Source organism: Lolium rigidum, chromosome 2, assembly GCF_022539505.1.
Source record: "Lolium rigidum isolate FL_2022 chromosome 2, APGP_CSIRO_Lrig_0.1, whole genome shotgun sequence".
Classification (NCBI taxonomy): Eukaryota; Viridiplantae; Streptophyta; class Magnoliopsida; order Poales; family Poaceae; genus Lolium; species Lolium rigidum.
In genome coordinates this window covers 23,695,045-23,713,132 of record NC_061509.1, presented here as the reverse complement: position 1 = coordinate 23,713,132, position 18,088 = coordinate 23,695,045, and the positions used below count along the sequence as shown (strand labels likewise).

The following is an 18,088-nucleotide window of genomic DNA, read 5'->3' as shown; positions in this document are numbered from 1 at the left end:
CAAGCTCACCGCCACGGAGCTCGAGCAACAGCGGCGGGCCTCCGACGCCGCCAGCATCCGCGGCTCCTACCGGTGGCTGCACCAGGGGCGTCGAGGTCGCGGGATCCGCCGCCCCCGCCGCTCCAGCTCCCACGACCTGGAGGCGTCGCGCGAGCTCCAGCGCCCCGGCCCCTCGCCGCCTCACCTTCTCCGAGGGCTCGAGCTCGAGCAGGCCGCCCCCACCGCCGCGGTTTGGCCCCGGCGACTATGCGGCGGACGAGGACATCGTCGTAATCGCGGCGAGGTTGGAGATGGACGCGCCCGCGCTGAAGCCGAGCGACTTCGTCCCCGAGGCGGCCCTAGGCACGGTGACCACGCTCGTCGAGGAGAAGTCCACGCGCGACGTCGGCAAGGAGGCGAAGTGGCGCCACGAGCCGGTGGCGCAGGACGCCTGCTACATCGAGCTCGACAGTGACTAGGCTGCCGGCTCCACCGCCGCGATACGTAGCTCCGGGAGGGTGAGCACTTATTACTTTTGTTCGCCGCCGCGGCGCCATTGACGTAGAGAAAGCGGAGCACTAGGCTCCGCTCTATGATCTTCATGTTTTGTATGAACAATCTCTAGCGCGAACGAAATGTTTGAATTATGCAGTTTATTATCGCGTATCTGAATTGCGTTCGTGTTTTTCGAACCCCAAATCTGCGTTGGGTTCCCTGGATACGCGGATTTGGAGTTTGCCGTATCTGCTAGAGATGTTCTTAGGCCCAACCAGAATCGGAAAATCGTCCGGTCGAAATCTCGCGCCAAAATCAATCCTCTTGATCAAATCGGAACTCCATGATCGGATCCTCTCCCCATCTTTCTTTGATAGACAGAATCGATCGGCATCAAACCCTAGGTTTCCATGCTGCCGAACCAGAAATACCTCATGAGCAATTGAGGCGAAACTGACTTTCCACGATGTTGACGGAGAGATCAGTGGCGGTAAGCACCGGCGTCGGAATTCGAGGAGGAGACGGGGTTGCGGCAGCGATAGAGGGAGCAGAGCTCGCACTTCCAGGCGAGTCGCGGGAGCTCATAAGAACCCCTCACGTGGTTTCTGCTCGAAATACACAGCAACCGACCGGTACAACAAGCACGCTGGGGCGCAGCACAACCAAAACCCAGAAGAACACAAGATAAAGAGGAAAAAAGAAAACAATGCCAACAGCGGCAGCTTGAAATGATGACTCACAACCGCTGCACCCTCCGGAGAATTCCACCACACTCCAAGCACACCGAAACACCGCATATCAAGAAACACCTTCAACAAGGAAAACGACGACAATGTCGCTGCTGCCCGGACTAATCCTAGGGTTTCCCCCGATACGCGGAAGGGATTGGGGAAGAGGAAGAACCGACGCCCTTCAGGAATGTAGGGCGACACCCGCAGGCGTCACCGCATCTGTGTCGGACATGCCGACTAGGATTTCTCCCGCCCACCAAACCCACAAACCCGGACGATCCGACGTGCTCCACCTAGCTTGCCACCCACCAGCACACGCCACCGCGGTCTCGAAGCCATCCTCGCCATCAAGCTATGGACATCGGAGCAAGGCCTAGATGCAGAGAAGAGAGGCAGCCGAGTCAGGGGTAGTAGTGCCTCAGCCGCGCGGGAGGGAACTACCTCCACCGCCTTCGCGGTAGCCGACCGGACATGGCATCGAGGTCAAACCAGGCCCGCCTGGCCCGGCCGGGTCCTCACAGACCCGTAAAGTCCCCATGGCCATGCTGCAGCAGGCCGGCGAGAGCACCGCCGCCACCTAGCCACCGCCGCCGCGGCTTCTCTGCCTCCAGGGAGCATCACCGGCACGCCAGGAGCAGAAAATGTTGTTGGTGCGAGTGGATGCGGAGACGTGGAGTGAAGCGATTTTTGTATTAGTTGCGTGAGGCGTCGGCGCGTGTCCAATTCGCCCCATTCGCGAAGGGGCCGGCACGGGGTTGCCGATGTTTCTATTGGACTCGAAGATGTGCCGGCGCTTTTTCGGGCGCGTCGGTGTGAGCCTATTTTCGATGACGCCCCCCAAAATGCTATCGGGCGCGCTAGTGGAGATGTTCTAAGCCCACCAACAGAACATACGTGGACTCCATCGTGGACCATAACCAGGACCTGCCACATAACTTGCCACATAACTCTTCCTACTGTTTGACCCCGCCGCCACCATCTCGGTCTGTGACCATCGTCGTCGCCTCCCTCCTCTGGAACAGTGGAACAGATCCCCGTCCCTGGTCCAGGGGCAAAATGGTCGAGGGGGAGGTAGGTTCTCCAGCGCGGCCGACGACGGCGGTGGCAACGCCTGCTGTGATGCCTGAATGGCCGCCTCGAGGCCAATCCAAGGGGCGCTCCTCAGTCTTGGAGTTGGCCATGACGTGCGCGACGGCATCTTCCTTTATTAGCTCGGGCATCTCTTCCATGGGCTCGTAGTCCGCGTCGTCGTCCTCCGGCGAGTGCTCGACTAGGCATGCATGTATGTGTCTGCCCCGCGGTACTGCGAACAGTCGGGGTGTTCGTGGCGCGACGTGGGCAAGGTGTACCCCGACCACTTCTTTTTTGTTGGCACTTACTCCTCCACCTTCACGGGCGGCGGTGGCAGTGGTTGGTACGCCTCCTAGGCCTCGTAGTCAACATCGTCTTCGTCGAGACCCTCGAGGTGCACCTCGATCATCTACCGCTGAGTGTCATGCTCGGCCTCGAACCACCGACTCCACATCGGGGAGTCGGCGGTGTACACCGGATCCCACCGCAGATCCAGTGGGAGGTGATCTCGACGGCGGTGGATCTCCGGGCGGCACGCAGAGCCATGCAAGGGGATGGTCGAGACCGGCACCCACGCATGGTTATTAAGATAAGCTTGAAGGAGATATGCCCTAGAGGCAATAATAAAAGTGGTTATTATTTATATCTCTATGTTTATGATAAATGTTTATATGTCATGCTATAATTGTATTAACCGAAACATTAGTACATGTGTGATATGTAGACAACAAGAAGTCCCTAGTATGCCTCTTAAACTAGCTTGTTGATTAATGGATGATTAGTTTCATAATCATGAACATTGGATGTTATTAATAACAAGGTTATATCATTATATGAATGATGTAATGGACACACCCAATTAAGCGTAGCATAAGATCTCGTCATTAAGTTATTTGCTATAAGCTTTCGATACATAGTTACCTAGTCCTTATGACCATGAGATCATGTAAATCACTTATACCGGAAAGGTACTTTGATTACACCAAACACCACTTGCGTAAATGGGTGGCTATAAAGGTGGGATTAAGTATCCGGAAAGTATGAGTTGAGGCATATGAATCAACGAGTGGGATTTGTCCATCCCGATGACGGATAGATATACTCGGGCCCTCTCGGTGGAATGTCGTCTAATGTCTTGCAAGCATATGAATGAGTTCATAAGAGACCACATACCACGGTACGAGTAAAGAGTACTTGTCGGGAGACGAGGTTGAACAAGGTATAGAGTGATACCGAAGATCAAACCTCGGACAAGTAAAATATCGCGAGACAAAGGGAATTGGTAATATATGTGAATGGTTCATTCGATCACTAAAGTCATCGTTGAATATGCGGGAGCCATTATGGATCTCCAGATCCCGCTATTGGTTATTGGTCGGAGTGAGTACTCAACCATGTCCGCATAGTTCACGAACCGTAGGGTGACACACTTAAAGTTGGATGTTGAAATGGTAGTTCTTGAATATGGAATGGAGTTGGAATATTTGTTCGAAGTCCCGGATGTGATCCTGGACATCACGAGGAGTTCCGGAATGGTCCGGAGAATAAGATTCATATATAGGATGTCATTTTATGTGAATAAAATGTCGCGGAAGGTTCTATGGAAGGTTCTAGAAGGTTCTAGAAAAGTCCGGAAGAAACCACCAAGGAAGGTGGAGTCCACATGGGACTCCACCTCCATGGCCGGCCAACCCTAGTGGGGGAGGAGTCCCAAGTGGACTCCCCCTTAGGGGGCCGGCCAACCCCCCACATGGGAGGTGGAACTCCCACCTTGGTGGGAGTCCTAGCTTGGCTAGGTTTCCCCCCTCCTATGGAAGGTTTTTTGTTCGGGTCTTATTCGAAGACTTGGACACCACCTCTTGGGGTTCCACCTATATAATGAGGGCCAAGGGGAGGGGGCCGGCCACCTCAAACACCACCAAGGTGGCCGCACCCCTATAGTGGCCGGCGCCCCCTCTCCCCAAACCCTAGCCGCCCCGCTCCTCCACTTCCCGCACGCTTAGCGAAGCTCCGCCGGACTTCTCCACCACCACCGACACCACGCCGTCGTGCTTGTCGGATTCAAGAGGAGCTACTACTTCCGCTGCCCGCTGGAACGGGGAGGTGGACGTCGTCTTCATCAACAACCGAACGTGTGACCGAGTACGGAGGTGCTGCCCGTTCGTGGCGCCGGAACCGATCGTGATCAAGATCTTCTACGCGCTTTTGCAAGCGGCAAGTGAACGTCTACCGCAGCAACAAGAGCCTCATCTTGTAGGCTTTGGAATCTCTTCAAGGGTGAGACTCGATACCCCTCGTTGCTACCGTCTTCTAGATTGCATCTTGGCTTGGATTGCGTGTTCGCGGTAGGAAAATTTTTGTTTTCTATGCAACGTTATCCTACGGTGGTATCGAGCCGTGTCTATGCATAGATGGTTGCACGAGTAGAACACAATGGTTTGTGGGCGTTGATGCTCTTGTTATCTTTAGTTGAGTACTTTGCATCTTTATGGCATAGTGGGATGAAGCGGCTCGGACTAACTTTACATGACCGCGTTCATGAGACTTGTTCCTCGTTCGACATGCAACTTGTATTGCATAAGAGGCTTTGCGGGTGTCTGTCTCTCCTACTATAGTAAAGATTCAATTTACTCTTCTATTGACAACATTAGTATCAACGTTGTGGTTCATGTTCGTAGGTAGATTAGATCTATATCGAAAACCCTAAACCACGTAAAATATGCAAACCAAATTAGAGAGCGTCTAACTTGTTTTTGCAGGGTTTGGTGATGTGATATGGCCATAATGTGATGATGAATATGTATGAGATGATCATTATTGTATTGTGGCAACCGGCAGGAGCCTTATGGTTGTCTTTAAATTTCATGTTGAGTAGTATTTCAAAGTAGTTGTAATAGTTGCTACATGGAGGACAATCATGAAGACGGCGCCATTGACCTTGGTGCTTCGCCGACGATGATGGAGATCATGCCCGAAGATGATGGAGATCATGTCCGTGCTTTGGAGATGAAGATCAAAGGCGCAAAGACAAAAGGGCCATATCATATCACATATGAGCTGCATGTGATGTTAATCCTTTTATGCATCTTATTTTGCTTAGATCGCGACGGTAGCATTATAAGATGATCCCTCACTAAAATCTCAAGATAATAAAGTGTTCATCCTTAGTAGCACCGTTGCCAAGACTTGTCGTTTCGAAGCATCTCGTGATGATCGGGTGTGATAGAATCAACAAGTGCATACAACGGGTGCAAGCCGGTTTTTGCACATGCGGATACTAAGGTGGCCTTGACGAGCCTAGCATGTACGGACATGGTCTCGGAACACGTGATACCGAAAGGTAGAGCATGAATCATATGATTGATATGATGAACACTTTGAGTGTTCGCCATTGAAATTACACCTTGTCTCGTGATGATCGGACTATGGTGTGGTGGATTTGGTTCGTGTGATCACTAAGACAATGCGAGGGATATTGTTTTGAGTGGGAGTTCACCTAGATTTTTAATTATATTGAATTAAAATTTGAACTCAATTTGTCATAAACTTAGTCTGAACTATTGCAAATATATGTTGTAGAGATGGCGTCCCCAATCAATTTTAACCAGTTCCTAGAGAAAGAAAAGCTTAAGAGCAACGGTAGCAACTTCACCGACTGGTTCCGTCATGTGAGGATCTTCCTCTCTGGCGGAAATCTGCAATATGTGCTTGATGCACCGCTAGGTGACCCTCCTGCAGAAGCTGAAACCGATGAAGTAAAAGCTGTTTACGAGACTCGGAAAACTCGGTACTCTCAAGTTCGAGTGTGCCATCCTGTGCGGTACTGGAATCCGATCTTCAAAAACGTTTTGAGCACCACGATCCTCATGAGTTGATGAAAGAGTTGAAGACTATTTTCGAGACTCATGCGGCCGTGGAATGCTATGAAGCATCGAAACATTTCTTCAGCTGTATGATGGAAGAAGGCAGCTCCATTAGTGAGCACATGCTCGCCATGACCGGGCATGCGAAGAAACTCAGTGACTTGGGAATAGTGATTCCTAACAGACTCGGGATTAATCGTGTCCTTCAATCACCGCCACCAAGTTACAAGAACTTTGTGATGAACTACAATATGCGAGAACATGAACAAGGAGTTACCTGAACTCTTTGGCATGCTAAAAGCTGCTGAGATTGAGATCAAGAAAGAGCACCAAGTGTTGATGGTCAACAAGACCACTAGTTTCAAGAAACGGGGCAAGTCTAAGGGAAAATTCAAGAAGGGTGGCAAGAAAGCTGCCACGCCTCCTATGAAACCTAAGAACGGCCCTAAGCCCGATGCTTGAGTGCTATTATCGCAAGGAGAAGGGACACTGGAAGCGTAATTGCTCCAAGTATCCGGCTGATCCGAAGAGCGGCCTTGTCAAGAAGAAGAAAGAAGGTATATCCGATATACATGTTATAGATGTTTATCTCACTTGGTTCTCGTTCTAGTACCGGGTATTTGATACTCGGTTCGGTTGCTCATATTTGTAACTCGAAACAGGAACTAAAGAATAAACGAAGACTACCGAAAGATGAAGTGACAATGCGCGTTGGAAATGGATCCAAAGTCGATGTGATCGCTGTCGGCACACTTCCTCTACATCTACCTTCGGGATTAGTTTTAAGCCTAAATAATTGTTATTTTGTACCCGCGTTGAGCATGAACATTATATCTGGATCTTGTTTAATGCAAGACGGTTATTCATTCAAGTCTGAGAATAATGGTTGTTCTATTTTTATGAATAATATCTTTTATGGTCGAGCACCACAAAAGAATGGCTTATTTCTGTTAGATCTCGATAGTAGTGATACGCATATACATAACATTGATGCTAAGCGAATTAAATTGAATGATAATACTACTTATATGTGGCACTGTCGTCTTGGTCATATTGGAGTGAAGCGCATGAAGAAACTCCATACTGATGGATTACTTGAATCACTTGACTTTGAGTCACTTGATAGATGCGAAGCATGTCTAATGGGAAAAATGACTAAGACTCCATTTTACGGTATGATGGAGCGAGCTACTCGACTTATTGGAAATCATACATACCGATGTGTGCGGACCAATGAGTGTAGCATCGCGCGGTGGTTATCGTTATGTTCTAACCTTCACGAGATGATCTGAGTAGATATGGGTATATCTATTTCATGAAACATAAATCCGAAACTTTCGAGAAGTTTAAGGAATTTCAAAGTGAAGTAGAAAATCAACGTAACAAGAAGATAAAATTTCTACGATCCGATCGTGGAGGTGAATATCTGAGTTATGAGTTTGGCATGCATTTAAAGAAATGCGGAATACTTTCACAATTGACACCGCCGGGAACACCACAACGAAACGGTGTATCCGAACGTCGTAATCGAACTCTCTTAGATATGGTTCGTTCTATGATGTCTCTTACCGATTTGCCATTATCATTTTGGAGTTATGCATTAGAGACAGCCGCATTCACTTTAAATAGAGCACCATCAAAATCCGTAGAAACGACACCGTATGAATTATGGTTTAATAAGAAACCTAAGCTGTCGTTCCTGAAAGTTTGGGGTTGCGAAGCCTATGTAAAGAAGTTACAACCGGACAAGCTAGAACCCAAAGCGGAGAAATGCGTCTTCATAGGATACCCTAAGGAAACTATAGGGTATACTTTCTATCACAAATCCGAAGGCAAAATATTTGTTGCAAAGAACGGAACCTTTCTTGAGAAAGAATTTCTCACTAAAGAAGTGACTCGGAAGAAAAGTAGAACTCGATGAGATTGATGAATCTATACTCGTTGATCGGAGTAGCGCGAGTACCGGAAGTTGTACACTGTACCGCCTACACCGGCAACGAGAGGAAGCTAATGATAATGATCATGAAACTTCGAACGAGGAAACTACTGAACCTCGCGGATCGACAAGGGAACGTGCCACTCTGATTGGTATGATCCTTGTCTAAATGTCATGATTGTGGATAACAATGATGAGGACCCTACTGACGTATGAAGAAGCGATGATGAGCCCGGATTCCAACAAATGGCAAGAAGCCATGAAATCCGAAATGGGATCCATGTATGATAACAAAGTATGGACTTTGGTAGACTTACTCGATAGCCGAAAGGTCAGTCGAGAATAAATGGATCTTCAAGAGAAAAACAGATGCCGATGGTAATATTACTGTCTATAAAGCTCGACTTGTCGCAAAGGGTTTCCGACAAATTCAAGGAGTTGACTATGATGAGACTTTCTCACTGTAGCGAAGCTAAAATCTGTGAGGATTTTGTTAGCAATAGCTGCATTTTTCGATTATGAGATTTGGCGGATGGATGTCAAAACGGCGTTCCTTAATGGAGACATTGAGGAAGAGTTGTATATGGTACAACCCAAAGGTTTTGTCGATCCTAAAAATGTCGACAAAGTATGCAAACTTCAGCGTTCAATCTATGGACTGAAGCAAGCATCAAGAAGTTGGAACCGACGCTTTGATAAGGTGATCAAAGACTTTGGGTTTATACGAGTGTCATGGAGAGGCTCGTATTTACAAGAAAGTGAGTGGGAGCTCTGTAGCATTCCTGATATTATATGTAGATGACATATTATTAATTGGGAATGATATAGAACTATTAAGCAGTATAAAAGGTTATTTGAATAATAGTTTTTCAATGAAAGACCTTGGTGAAGCATCGTATATATTAGGCATCAAGATTTATAGAGATAGATCAAGACGCCTAATAGGGCTATCGCGAGTACATATCCGGACAAGATTCTAAAGAAATTTAGAATGGACGAAAGTAAGAAAGGGTTCTTACCTATGTTACCGAGGCAAGGTCTTGAGTAAGACTCAAGGACCGGCTACGACAGAAGAAAGAGAAAGGATGAGTAATATCCCCTATGCCTCGGCGATAGGATCTATCATGTATGCCATGCTATGTACTAGACCGGATATAGCACATGCTTGTTAGTTTGACTAGCGAGATATCAAAGTGATCCGGGAATGGAACACTCGGACAGCGGTCAAGAATATCCTAAAGTACTTGAAAAGAACTAAGGATATGTTTCTTTGTTATGGAGGTGACCAAGAGCTCGTTGTAAATGGTTACACCGATGCAAGTTGGAACAACGATCCCGATGACTCTAAGTCACGATCCGGGTACGTGTTTATATTGAATGGTGCTGCGATAAGGCTGGGCAAGCTCGAAGCGGTGCACGGTGGCGAAGTCTTCAACGGAATCGAGTACATAGCGGCTTCGGAGGCTTCATCGGAAGCGGTATGGATGAAGAGGTTCATTGTAGAGCTCGGTGTGGTTCCTAGTGCATTGGACCCATTAATCATTTACTCGTGATAACATGGGTGCCATCGCCAATGCACAAGAGCCAAGGTCACACAAGAGGCTGAAGCATATCAAGCTGCGTTACCACTCGATTCGCGAGTACATCGAAGATGGAGAAGTAAAGATTTGCAAAGTACACACTGATCCGAATGTAGCAGATCCGTTGACTAAAGCTCTCCCTAGGGCAAAGCATGACCAACACCGGAATGCCATGGGTGTTAGGTATATTACAATGTAATCTAGATTATTGACTCTAGTGCAAGTGGGAGGCTGAAGGAGATATGCCCTAGAGGCAATAATAAAAGTGGTTATTATTTATATCTCTATGTTTATGATAAATGTTTATATGTCATGCTATAATTGTATTAACCGAAACATTAGTACATGTGTGATATGTAGACAACAAGAAGTCCCTAGTATGCCTCTTAAACTAGCTTGTTGATTAATGGATGATTAGTTTCATAATCATGAACATTGGATGTTATTAATAACAAGGTTATATCATTATATGAATGATGTAATGGACACACCCAATTAAGCGTAGCATAAGATCTCGTCATTAAGTTATTTGCTATAAGCTTTCGATACATAGTTACCTAGTCCTTATGACCATGAGATCATGTAAATCACTTATACCGGAAAGGTACTTTGATTACACCAAACACCACTGCGTAAATGGGTGGCTATAAAGGTGGGATTAAGTATCCGGAAAGTATGAGTTGAGGCATATGAATCAACAGTGGGATTTGTCCATCCCGATGACGGATAGATATACTCTGGGCCCTCTCGGTGGAATGTCGTCTAATGTCTTGCAAGCATATGAATGAGTTCATAAGAGACCACATACCACGGTACGAGTAAAGAGTACTTGTCGGGAGACGAGGTTGAACAAGGTATAGAGTGATACCGAAGATCAAACCTCGGACAAGTAAAATATCGCGAGACAAAGGGAATTGGTAATATATGTGAATGGTTCATTCGATCACTAAAGTCATCGTTGAATATGCGGGAGCCATTATGGATCTCCGGATCCCGCTATTGGTTATTGGTCGGAGTGAGTACTCAACCATGTCCGCATAGTTCACGAACCGTAGGGTGACACACTTAAAGTTGGATGTTGAAATGGTAGTTCTTGAATATGGAATGGAGTTGGAATATTTGTTCGAAGTCCCGGATGTGATCCTGGACATCACGAGGAGTTCGGAATGGTCGGAGAATAAGATTCATATATAGGATGTCATTTTATGTGAATAAAATGTCGCGGAAGGTTCTATGGAAGGTTCTAGAAGGTTCTAGAAAAGTCCGGAAGAAACCACCAAGGAAGGTGGAGTCCACATGGGACTCCACCTCCATGGCCGGCCAACCCTAGTGGGGGTGGAGTCCCAAGTGGACTCCCCCTAGGGGCCGGCCACCCCCACATGGGAGGTGGAACTCCCACCTTGGTGGGAGTCCTAGCTTGGCTAGGTTTCCCCCTCCTATGTAAGGTTTTTGTTCGGGTCTTATTCGAAGACTTGGACACCACCTCTTGGGGTTCCACCTATATAATGAGGGCCAAGGGGGAGGGGGCCGGCCACCTCAAACACCACCAAGGTGGCCGCACCCCTATAGTGGCCGGCGCCCCCTCTCCCCAAACCCTAGCCGCCCCGCTCCTCCACTTCCCGCACGCTTAGCGAAGCTCCGCCGGACTTCTCCACCACCACCGACACCACGCCGTCGTGCTCGTCGGATTCAAGAGGAGCTACTACTTCCGCTGCCCGGCTGGAACGGGGAGGTGGACGTCGTCTTCATCAACAACCGAACGTGTGACCGAGTACGGAGGTGCTGCCCGTTCGTGGCGCCGGAACCGATCGTGATCAAGATCTTCTACGCGCTTTTGCAAGCGGCAAGTGAACGTCTACCGCAGCAACAAGAGCCTCATCTTGTAGGCTTTGGAATCTCTTCAAGGGTGAGACTCGATACCCCCTCGTTGCTACCGTCTTCTAGATTGCATCTTGGCTTGGATTGCGTGTTCGCGGTAGGAAATTTTTTGTTTTCTATGCAACGTTATCCTACAAAGCTAGCGCGTGTGCTTACAGGGAGAAGACACGTGATTGGAGTGTGACCGCAGTGTTCATTTATTAAGACTAGCCGACCCTTGCACGTCTGCGTGGGCCCACGTCTCCTCACCTCCCTCTGCCACTAATGGGCAGGCTCGAGGATTTTCCGAGAGGACGTGCATACACGTTGCCGTCCGCGGGCAGCGCATACCTAGCCCATGGGCCTAATTGTGTGTCAAAGAAGCTAATATCTCTATTTAGTGTTTTGTGCAAAAATTACAACAAAATATGGTGTTCTGTGAAAAACAAAATATTGTTGTGGTTCTGTGCAAAACATGCTCCAACATATGGTGTTATGTGCAATTTCCTCCAACAGGAAGAAAGAAAATCTAATGACGAGAAGAAGCTCACTCTCTAGCTAGCTATGCTACAACTCTTGATATAGGCAGATTAGTTTGACTCCTTCAGCCACCTAAATTCTTCTGTATTCCAAAAACTTTATTGTTTAGATTAATAAAAGAGTGGTTGATGCTCAAAAAAATAGTTATCTTTTTAGGGACAGGGTGTTTCTACACCCGGGTGCATATGCACCCTTTATTTGAAATGCATATTAAACATATTTTAAAATGTTAGAAAAATACAAATAAAAATTCCCCGTGTATACCTTGACATATTACATGCTTACAAAGTTGTTTCAGCAAAAACCGATATGTTTCGTGCCTTGTGCAAAAAAGACAAATCTTTGGTGCTAAAATAGTCTATTTTTTGAGGCATTATTTGTCTTTTTTATACAGGGTAGAAAAATTGTTGGTTTTATGTGAAACTTTACGTGCACACATAGAACATGTCCCTCTATATGCTAAATTTTTTTACTAAATTTTTAATGTTTTGGAAATATGTTTTATACATACCAGGTGCATATGCACCCGGGATCAGATTTGATTTTCCGTCTTTTTAGCTGTTGCATTTTCTTTGTAAGAAAGGAATAGATTTATTAGAAGAGCTTTCGGCGCTTAATGGGAGGGCCGAGCAAAAGATTGTGTAGAGCTTCAGAAAATATTCAGGATCTTCTTCTCATTCATAACTATACTATTTTGCATCGCGCACTATTATCTGTGTCTTTTTGCACTTGAGATTGAAGAGGTGAAGATCCATCTTCGTGAGTTCGTCTAGCCAAAGCATAGTGGGCAAACGGGGTCAATATTTGAGCCACCATCCATGCCCTCTGCACAGCAGATTGGTCCTCTTCAAAACACAAGATTTTGCGTCAAGCTTGCACGTACATATTGCCAGCCTCTGTAAAAATCCAAATGTCTTTTACTAAAAAATTATATATGCAATGCTTTAATTTTTCTAAGCTAAATGAGTTCTTAAACCTGTGAAAAAGAAAGAAAATACAGTAGTAGGAACATTACAAGCAGTTTTTTTTTTAGATAAACCGTCTCACTTTATTAAATAATAATGTTCGAAACTGAAATTGGGATCGCTGCAATTTCTGAGGAATTTAGGAGCCACAGTTGGCGTCTCGGAGAAGTAGCAACTCGAGCTAAATTATGAGCCTCTGCAATGTATTGCCTTCGTTCATGGATGAAACAAACTGCACCAAAACTAAGTGAGTACTCATTTATCTCTCTAACTACTCTAAAGATGCATTAGACCCACCAGCAGGCTCTGCAATATCACACACAACACCTTGACAATCTGAATTGATGCTAATTTCGAGCACACCCAAATCTTCGGCAAGAGCTAGGGCCTCCCTTCATGGCCAGCATTTCGAGCACAGATGGATCAGAAATACCAGGGTAGACTGTTCCTGCTGTCCCCAAATATGTGCCTTCATGATTTCGGCAAATTGCACCGACTACACCTTGATTACCTGCTCGAGAAACCACTCCATCAACCATGATCTTGCAGTAACCTGGAGGTGGGGCAAGCCAACTTCTTACCGCTGGTTGAGCAACCGTGTGCACTCTAGGCTTTATAATCTGTTGATGACCAGAGAGATAGCTTCTAATAAACATGTGAGTGGATAAGGAACTCTGAAAAATCTACTCGTGGAACTTTCCGGCATGCCATCGAGATCGCCCAAACCGTGACAAGTATCTTGTTGAAATCTGGATGTGACAATGCTCCCATTAGAGAAAAAAAATCCACCAAGAAACAAATAAATGCTCCACTAATTCTTCATCGCATAAGGGCATCTCCAGCGGCTCGACGCATTTTAATGTCCGTCACCGTCCGTTTGCGTCGCGCTGCGGACCAAAATGACCGTTTTTGTCCGCGCGTCCGTTTGCGTCTGGGGTCTGCTCCAGCGGGGCGACACATTTTTTTTTCTTTTTTCCCTCTTGTCCATTAATTAAACATAGTTTCAAATATTACATTTTGAAACATGATTTTACACAAACTAACACATAGTTAGGAACATGGTTTACACAAACTAACACATAGTTTGAACCATGGTCGACACAAATATAATTTTTTTTTAAAAAGAAGCCAGTTGTGTTGATTTCCGTATGTTCGCTGCCAAGAAAGAACATTCGAGGGCACACCCAATCACCCAAACTGGAAAATCCAGCGGGAGGAGATGGTGCCCTTGTTGGTTCTACCGATGAGGCGAACATCCGAAACCTCGACTATCGGCTTCGTCCGGCCCGTAGCCGGATTCGCCGCAAAGAAAGAACACTCTACGTTCTAACTATCGGTGTCGAGCCGGAGTCGTCGGTGTGGTAGTGCCTGCGGCGGACTCGTGTCGTCGAACACCTTGACGATCATCTCGCCGTCCCCCTCGTAGAGGAAGGTGAGGCGGCATCCGGGCTCGAGCACGAGGTCACGGGCGAACTTGTCCCACCCCGTGTGCGGGTACATCTTGCTCGCGCCGTCGAACAGGACCTCCACGGTCCGAGCGGCGAAGTTGCAGGCTGGCCTCCCGTAGGCTGCAACCGCGCCGGCTCGACGCCGTCGACGAACTCGGCGAACTTGTCCGGTAGCCGCTTGATGGAGAGTGGGTCGTCGTCGATGCGGAGGAGGAACTCGAAGCAGCGCTCCTCCTGCGAGGACGAGGAGGGCGCAGGCGATGGCGAGCGTGGGGCCGTAGCTGCTCCACCACGGAGGCCCCTGCCCCGGCCACGGGGGCGCCCATGGCCGTGGCCTCGACCGCCTCGCCGGCCACCAGGACCGGCCATGGACTTCCTCGCGGGGTTGGCTGCGTCGCAGGAACACCTAGGCGGCGCTACGGTCGAGCTTTGTGGCGGCTAGGGTTTCTTTGGAGGAGTGGATGAGGAAGAAGAACGCGCGCCCCTTTATATAGGCCGGCGGCATGCGGTGGCCGCGGGACGCGTGTCGTCGCCATTAACGTGGTTGGCGAAGGTGGGTGGCCGCTCGGCAGCCGAGGCATCGTCGCTATTAACGTGGCGCAGAGTGCCGAAGCGACGCAGCGGCGCAGTCGCTGGTGCGTTTGAGAAGACGCATCGACGCGGTGGTCGCCGCGAGCGGGCCCGACGAAACGTCCGCCAGACGCGAGCGGACGTTTCCGGACGTCCGCAGAGACGCATCCGAGTCGCATATTTGGGCCAGGTTTGTGTCTCCGCGGACGGCCCGATCACTTTGCGTCGCCCCGTTGGAAGTGGTGCCAGACGCATTTCCGGTCAGGGCGGACGAAAACGGTCGCTGAGCGTCCTTTGCGTCGCGCCGCTGGAGATGTGGGCTTTCGTGTCCAGCCCAGTTTTCACCTCACTGCGTTCTCACTTTCACTGCACGAAGAGAGACATCCCGCATAAGTGAGAGTAGGGCTAGAAGACAGCCAGCCTCAGCCGCCGCCGCCGCCGCCGCCGCCCCCGCTCGCCGTCGGCGCGTTCACTTCTCTAGACATTAGATCCATTCGAGCCCACCACATCCCACACCGTATTCCACAAAACCAGCGAGTAGAGCGAGATGAGCAGCCTCTGCTGCCGCCCGCGTTCGCCGGCGGTGAAGACGCCGCTGGAAGACGACGACCTCCTCTCCGAGATCCTGCTCCGCCTCCCGCCGCAGCCCTCCTCCCTCCCGCGCGCCTCCCTCGTCTGCAAGCGCTGGCACGGCCTCGCCTCCGACCCCGGCTTCTTCCGCCGCTTCCGCATCCGCCACCGCCGCAAACCTCCCCTCCTCGGCTTCTTCGACGGGCATTCCGATTCCTTCATACCTACTCTGGACGCGCCCAATCGTGTCCCGCCCGGCCGCTTCTCCTTGCCGCGCGACGACGGCCGCCGCTTCCGGTTCCTTGGATGCCGCCATGGCCTCGTACTGTTCTTCGACCTGACGCGGCTCCATTTCCTTGTGTGGGACCCCGTCGTCGGCGACCAGCACCGCCTTGCCATTCCCCCGGGCATCGTGACGCGTCCGGAGAAGATAGTGTTCAACGGAGCAGTGTTTCGCGCCGGTGGAGACGCAGACGACCACTTCCAGCTGGTCTTGACGACTGCAGACGACGACGACAAACAACACAGGCGAGCGCTCGCCTGTGTTTACTCGTCGCATACCGGCTTGTGGGGTAATCTCATCTCAACGCAGCTTCCATCCGAGGTTTCTGGCAGTGACGATCCCATCGATATTGGTGATTTCCCCTCCTTGGTTTGTACCGGTAAACCTGATGTGCTTGCTGGGAATTCCATCTACTGGATGCTCACTGGGAATTTCGTTGGAGTTCTAGAGTTTGATTTGGGAAAGCAAAGCCTAGCTGTGATACGGGTGCCAGCGCATATGCTTGAACATGGCCAATTCTGGATTGTGCGGGCACAGGGGGGTGGCCTTGGTCTACTCTTCCTCACGGACAGCAACCTCCAATCGTGGAATTGGAGGATTGATTGTGATGGTGTTGCTTCATGGGCACTTGCAACAACTATTCAACTGAATAAGCTACTTTCCCTAGATACAAATACCAAGATAGTACTAGGTTTTGCTGAGGAAAACAACGTAGTGTTCCTGTGGGCACTTGGCGTTGTCTTTATGGTACATCTTGAGTCACTGCAGTTCAAGAAACTACTTGAAACCAACACCCCTTCTCATTATCATCCATTCGAAACTGTCTACACTGCAGGTAACAGCATGCCTTCACATATCATTTACAACAGAACCAAGTTAATTTATGTTAATTGCTTGATGGAATACAGTTCACATCCTCCCGTGCTAAGTTAACAATTTTAAGTAGTGTCGCATCACTTGTTTCGTAGCTGTTTGATGGCCTCTTCGACATATAGTGGTTTTGTTTCTGTGGTATTTCTATCTCGATAATGATTATGATTTAGAAAAAAGTATGTTAGTGGTATCTAATTTATTTTATGCTCGCTAGCCAGGCGGTGGCTCCAATTGGTATACTGTAAGCTTCAAAACAGATCTAGCAAACTGTCTTTATAAGTTTATTACATGAATATGAATATAATAAAACTATTAACACCAAGATTAACAAACTCTTTCTCTAATATTGAACTTCATTTCTGTCTTGCATGCCTATTCACATATGCAAGAATCAAAGCATTTTTTAATGGTAGTTCTACTTCTAGTGCATAGCTGCGCTGGAGTTTTTTTTTCATGAGATCAGATACATAACATTTGGAAGTTGAAGACAGTTGCAAGAAAAACTGTCTTGAACCAACTGAACTGTCAAATAGGTGGCTCAATAGGTGTTTGGAAGCTTTAATCTATTATTATTTCATTCAGTATTTACTGTCTCTTGTTGCTTATAATATTATAACCGTAATGATGAATTTCTTTGAGTTTATGAATAATTGCTCATTTTACTACTTTACGAGAGTCCTACTGCAAGTGGAAAGTCCATTTGTACCTGGGCAAACTAATAGTGTTCATTTCAGTTTTCATGCTAAATCTGTTTGAACTTTGAAGATAATCTAAATCAGAATACTGAGGGTACGTTTGGTTTTGAGCCAATGATGGACTTACCAAAAAATTGGCAAGCCCATAGTCTAGGGCTCCTGCTTGGCCGGCTATCAATATTTTGGCTAGCCCAGGCCAGAATGTGTGGTACAGTACACTTTTCAGCAAATTCGTGGGCGAGTTGAGGGTGGCCGATTTGTCCGCCAAAAAATTGTTTGCGCCCGCGAATTGGTAGGGCAAGACGGGGCCTGAAACAAACGTACCCTAACGATAACATTTGTGCTACAATTTTTTAGTATGATTGTAATTTTTGTTTTGGTATGTTGTGGAACGAGCTTATAATTCTGGATAAGTTGTCTCTTACCGAGCAGCTAAGTGTCTAAGTCTGCATGTTTGTCATTATATACTGTTCCTAGAATGTTATTTTAGTTTGACAATATGTGTGGTTTTGTTTATCTTTTAATAATGTTGTACAAAAATGTGTTTTTTCTTCGAATTAAAGCTGTGATTTTACTTAAATATCTCATTGCTGTTTCTATCATATCTTTTTGTCTTTTCATTGGATTGATAT

General features: G+C 47.8%; 1 protein-coding gene across 1 annotated transcript; it reads left to right on the top strand.

Annotated features, from left to right (window-relative positions):
* Positions 1–2,485: 2,485 nt before the first annotated feature.
* Positions 2,486–17,902, top strand: LOC124689359. Its single transcript, XM_047222903.1, has 3 exons — positions 2,486–2,615; positions 15,452–15,498; positions 15,625–17,902. The coding sequence occupies exons 1-3, from the start codon at positions 2,486–2,488 to the stop codon at positions 16,819–16,821; spliced, it is 1,374 nt and encodes a 457-aa protein (XP_047078859.1). The 3' UTR covers positions 16,822–17,902.
* Positions 17,903–18,088: the final 186 nt, after the last annotated feature.

Bases quoted from the DNA above. Each gene is read 5' to 3' on its own strand.
- LOC124689359 (XM_047222903.1), top strand. From the start codon at position 2,486: ATGTATGTGTCTGCCCCGCGGTACTGCGAACAGTCGGGGTGTTCGTGG. The intron at 2,616-15,451 runs GTTGGTACGCCT...GCTAGAAGACAG, and splicing joins CACGGGCGGCGGTGGCAGTG to CCAGCCTCAGCCGCCGCCGC. The intron at 15,499-15,624 runs GCGCGTTCACTT...CCGGCGGTGAAG, and splicing joins GCCGCCCCCGCTCGCCGTCG to ACGCCGCTGGAAGACGACGA.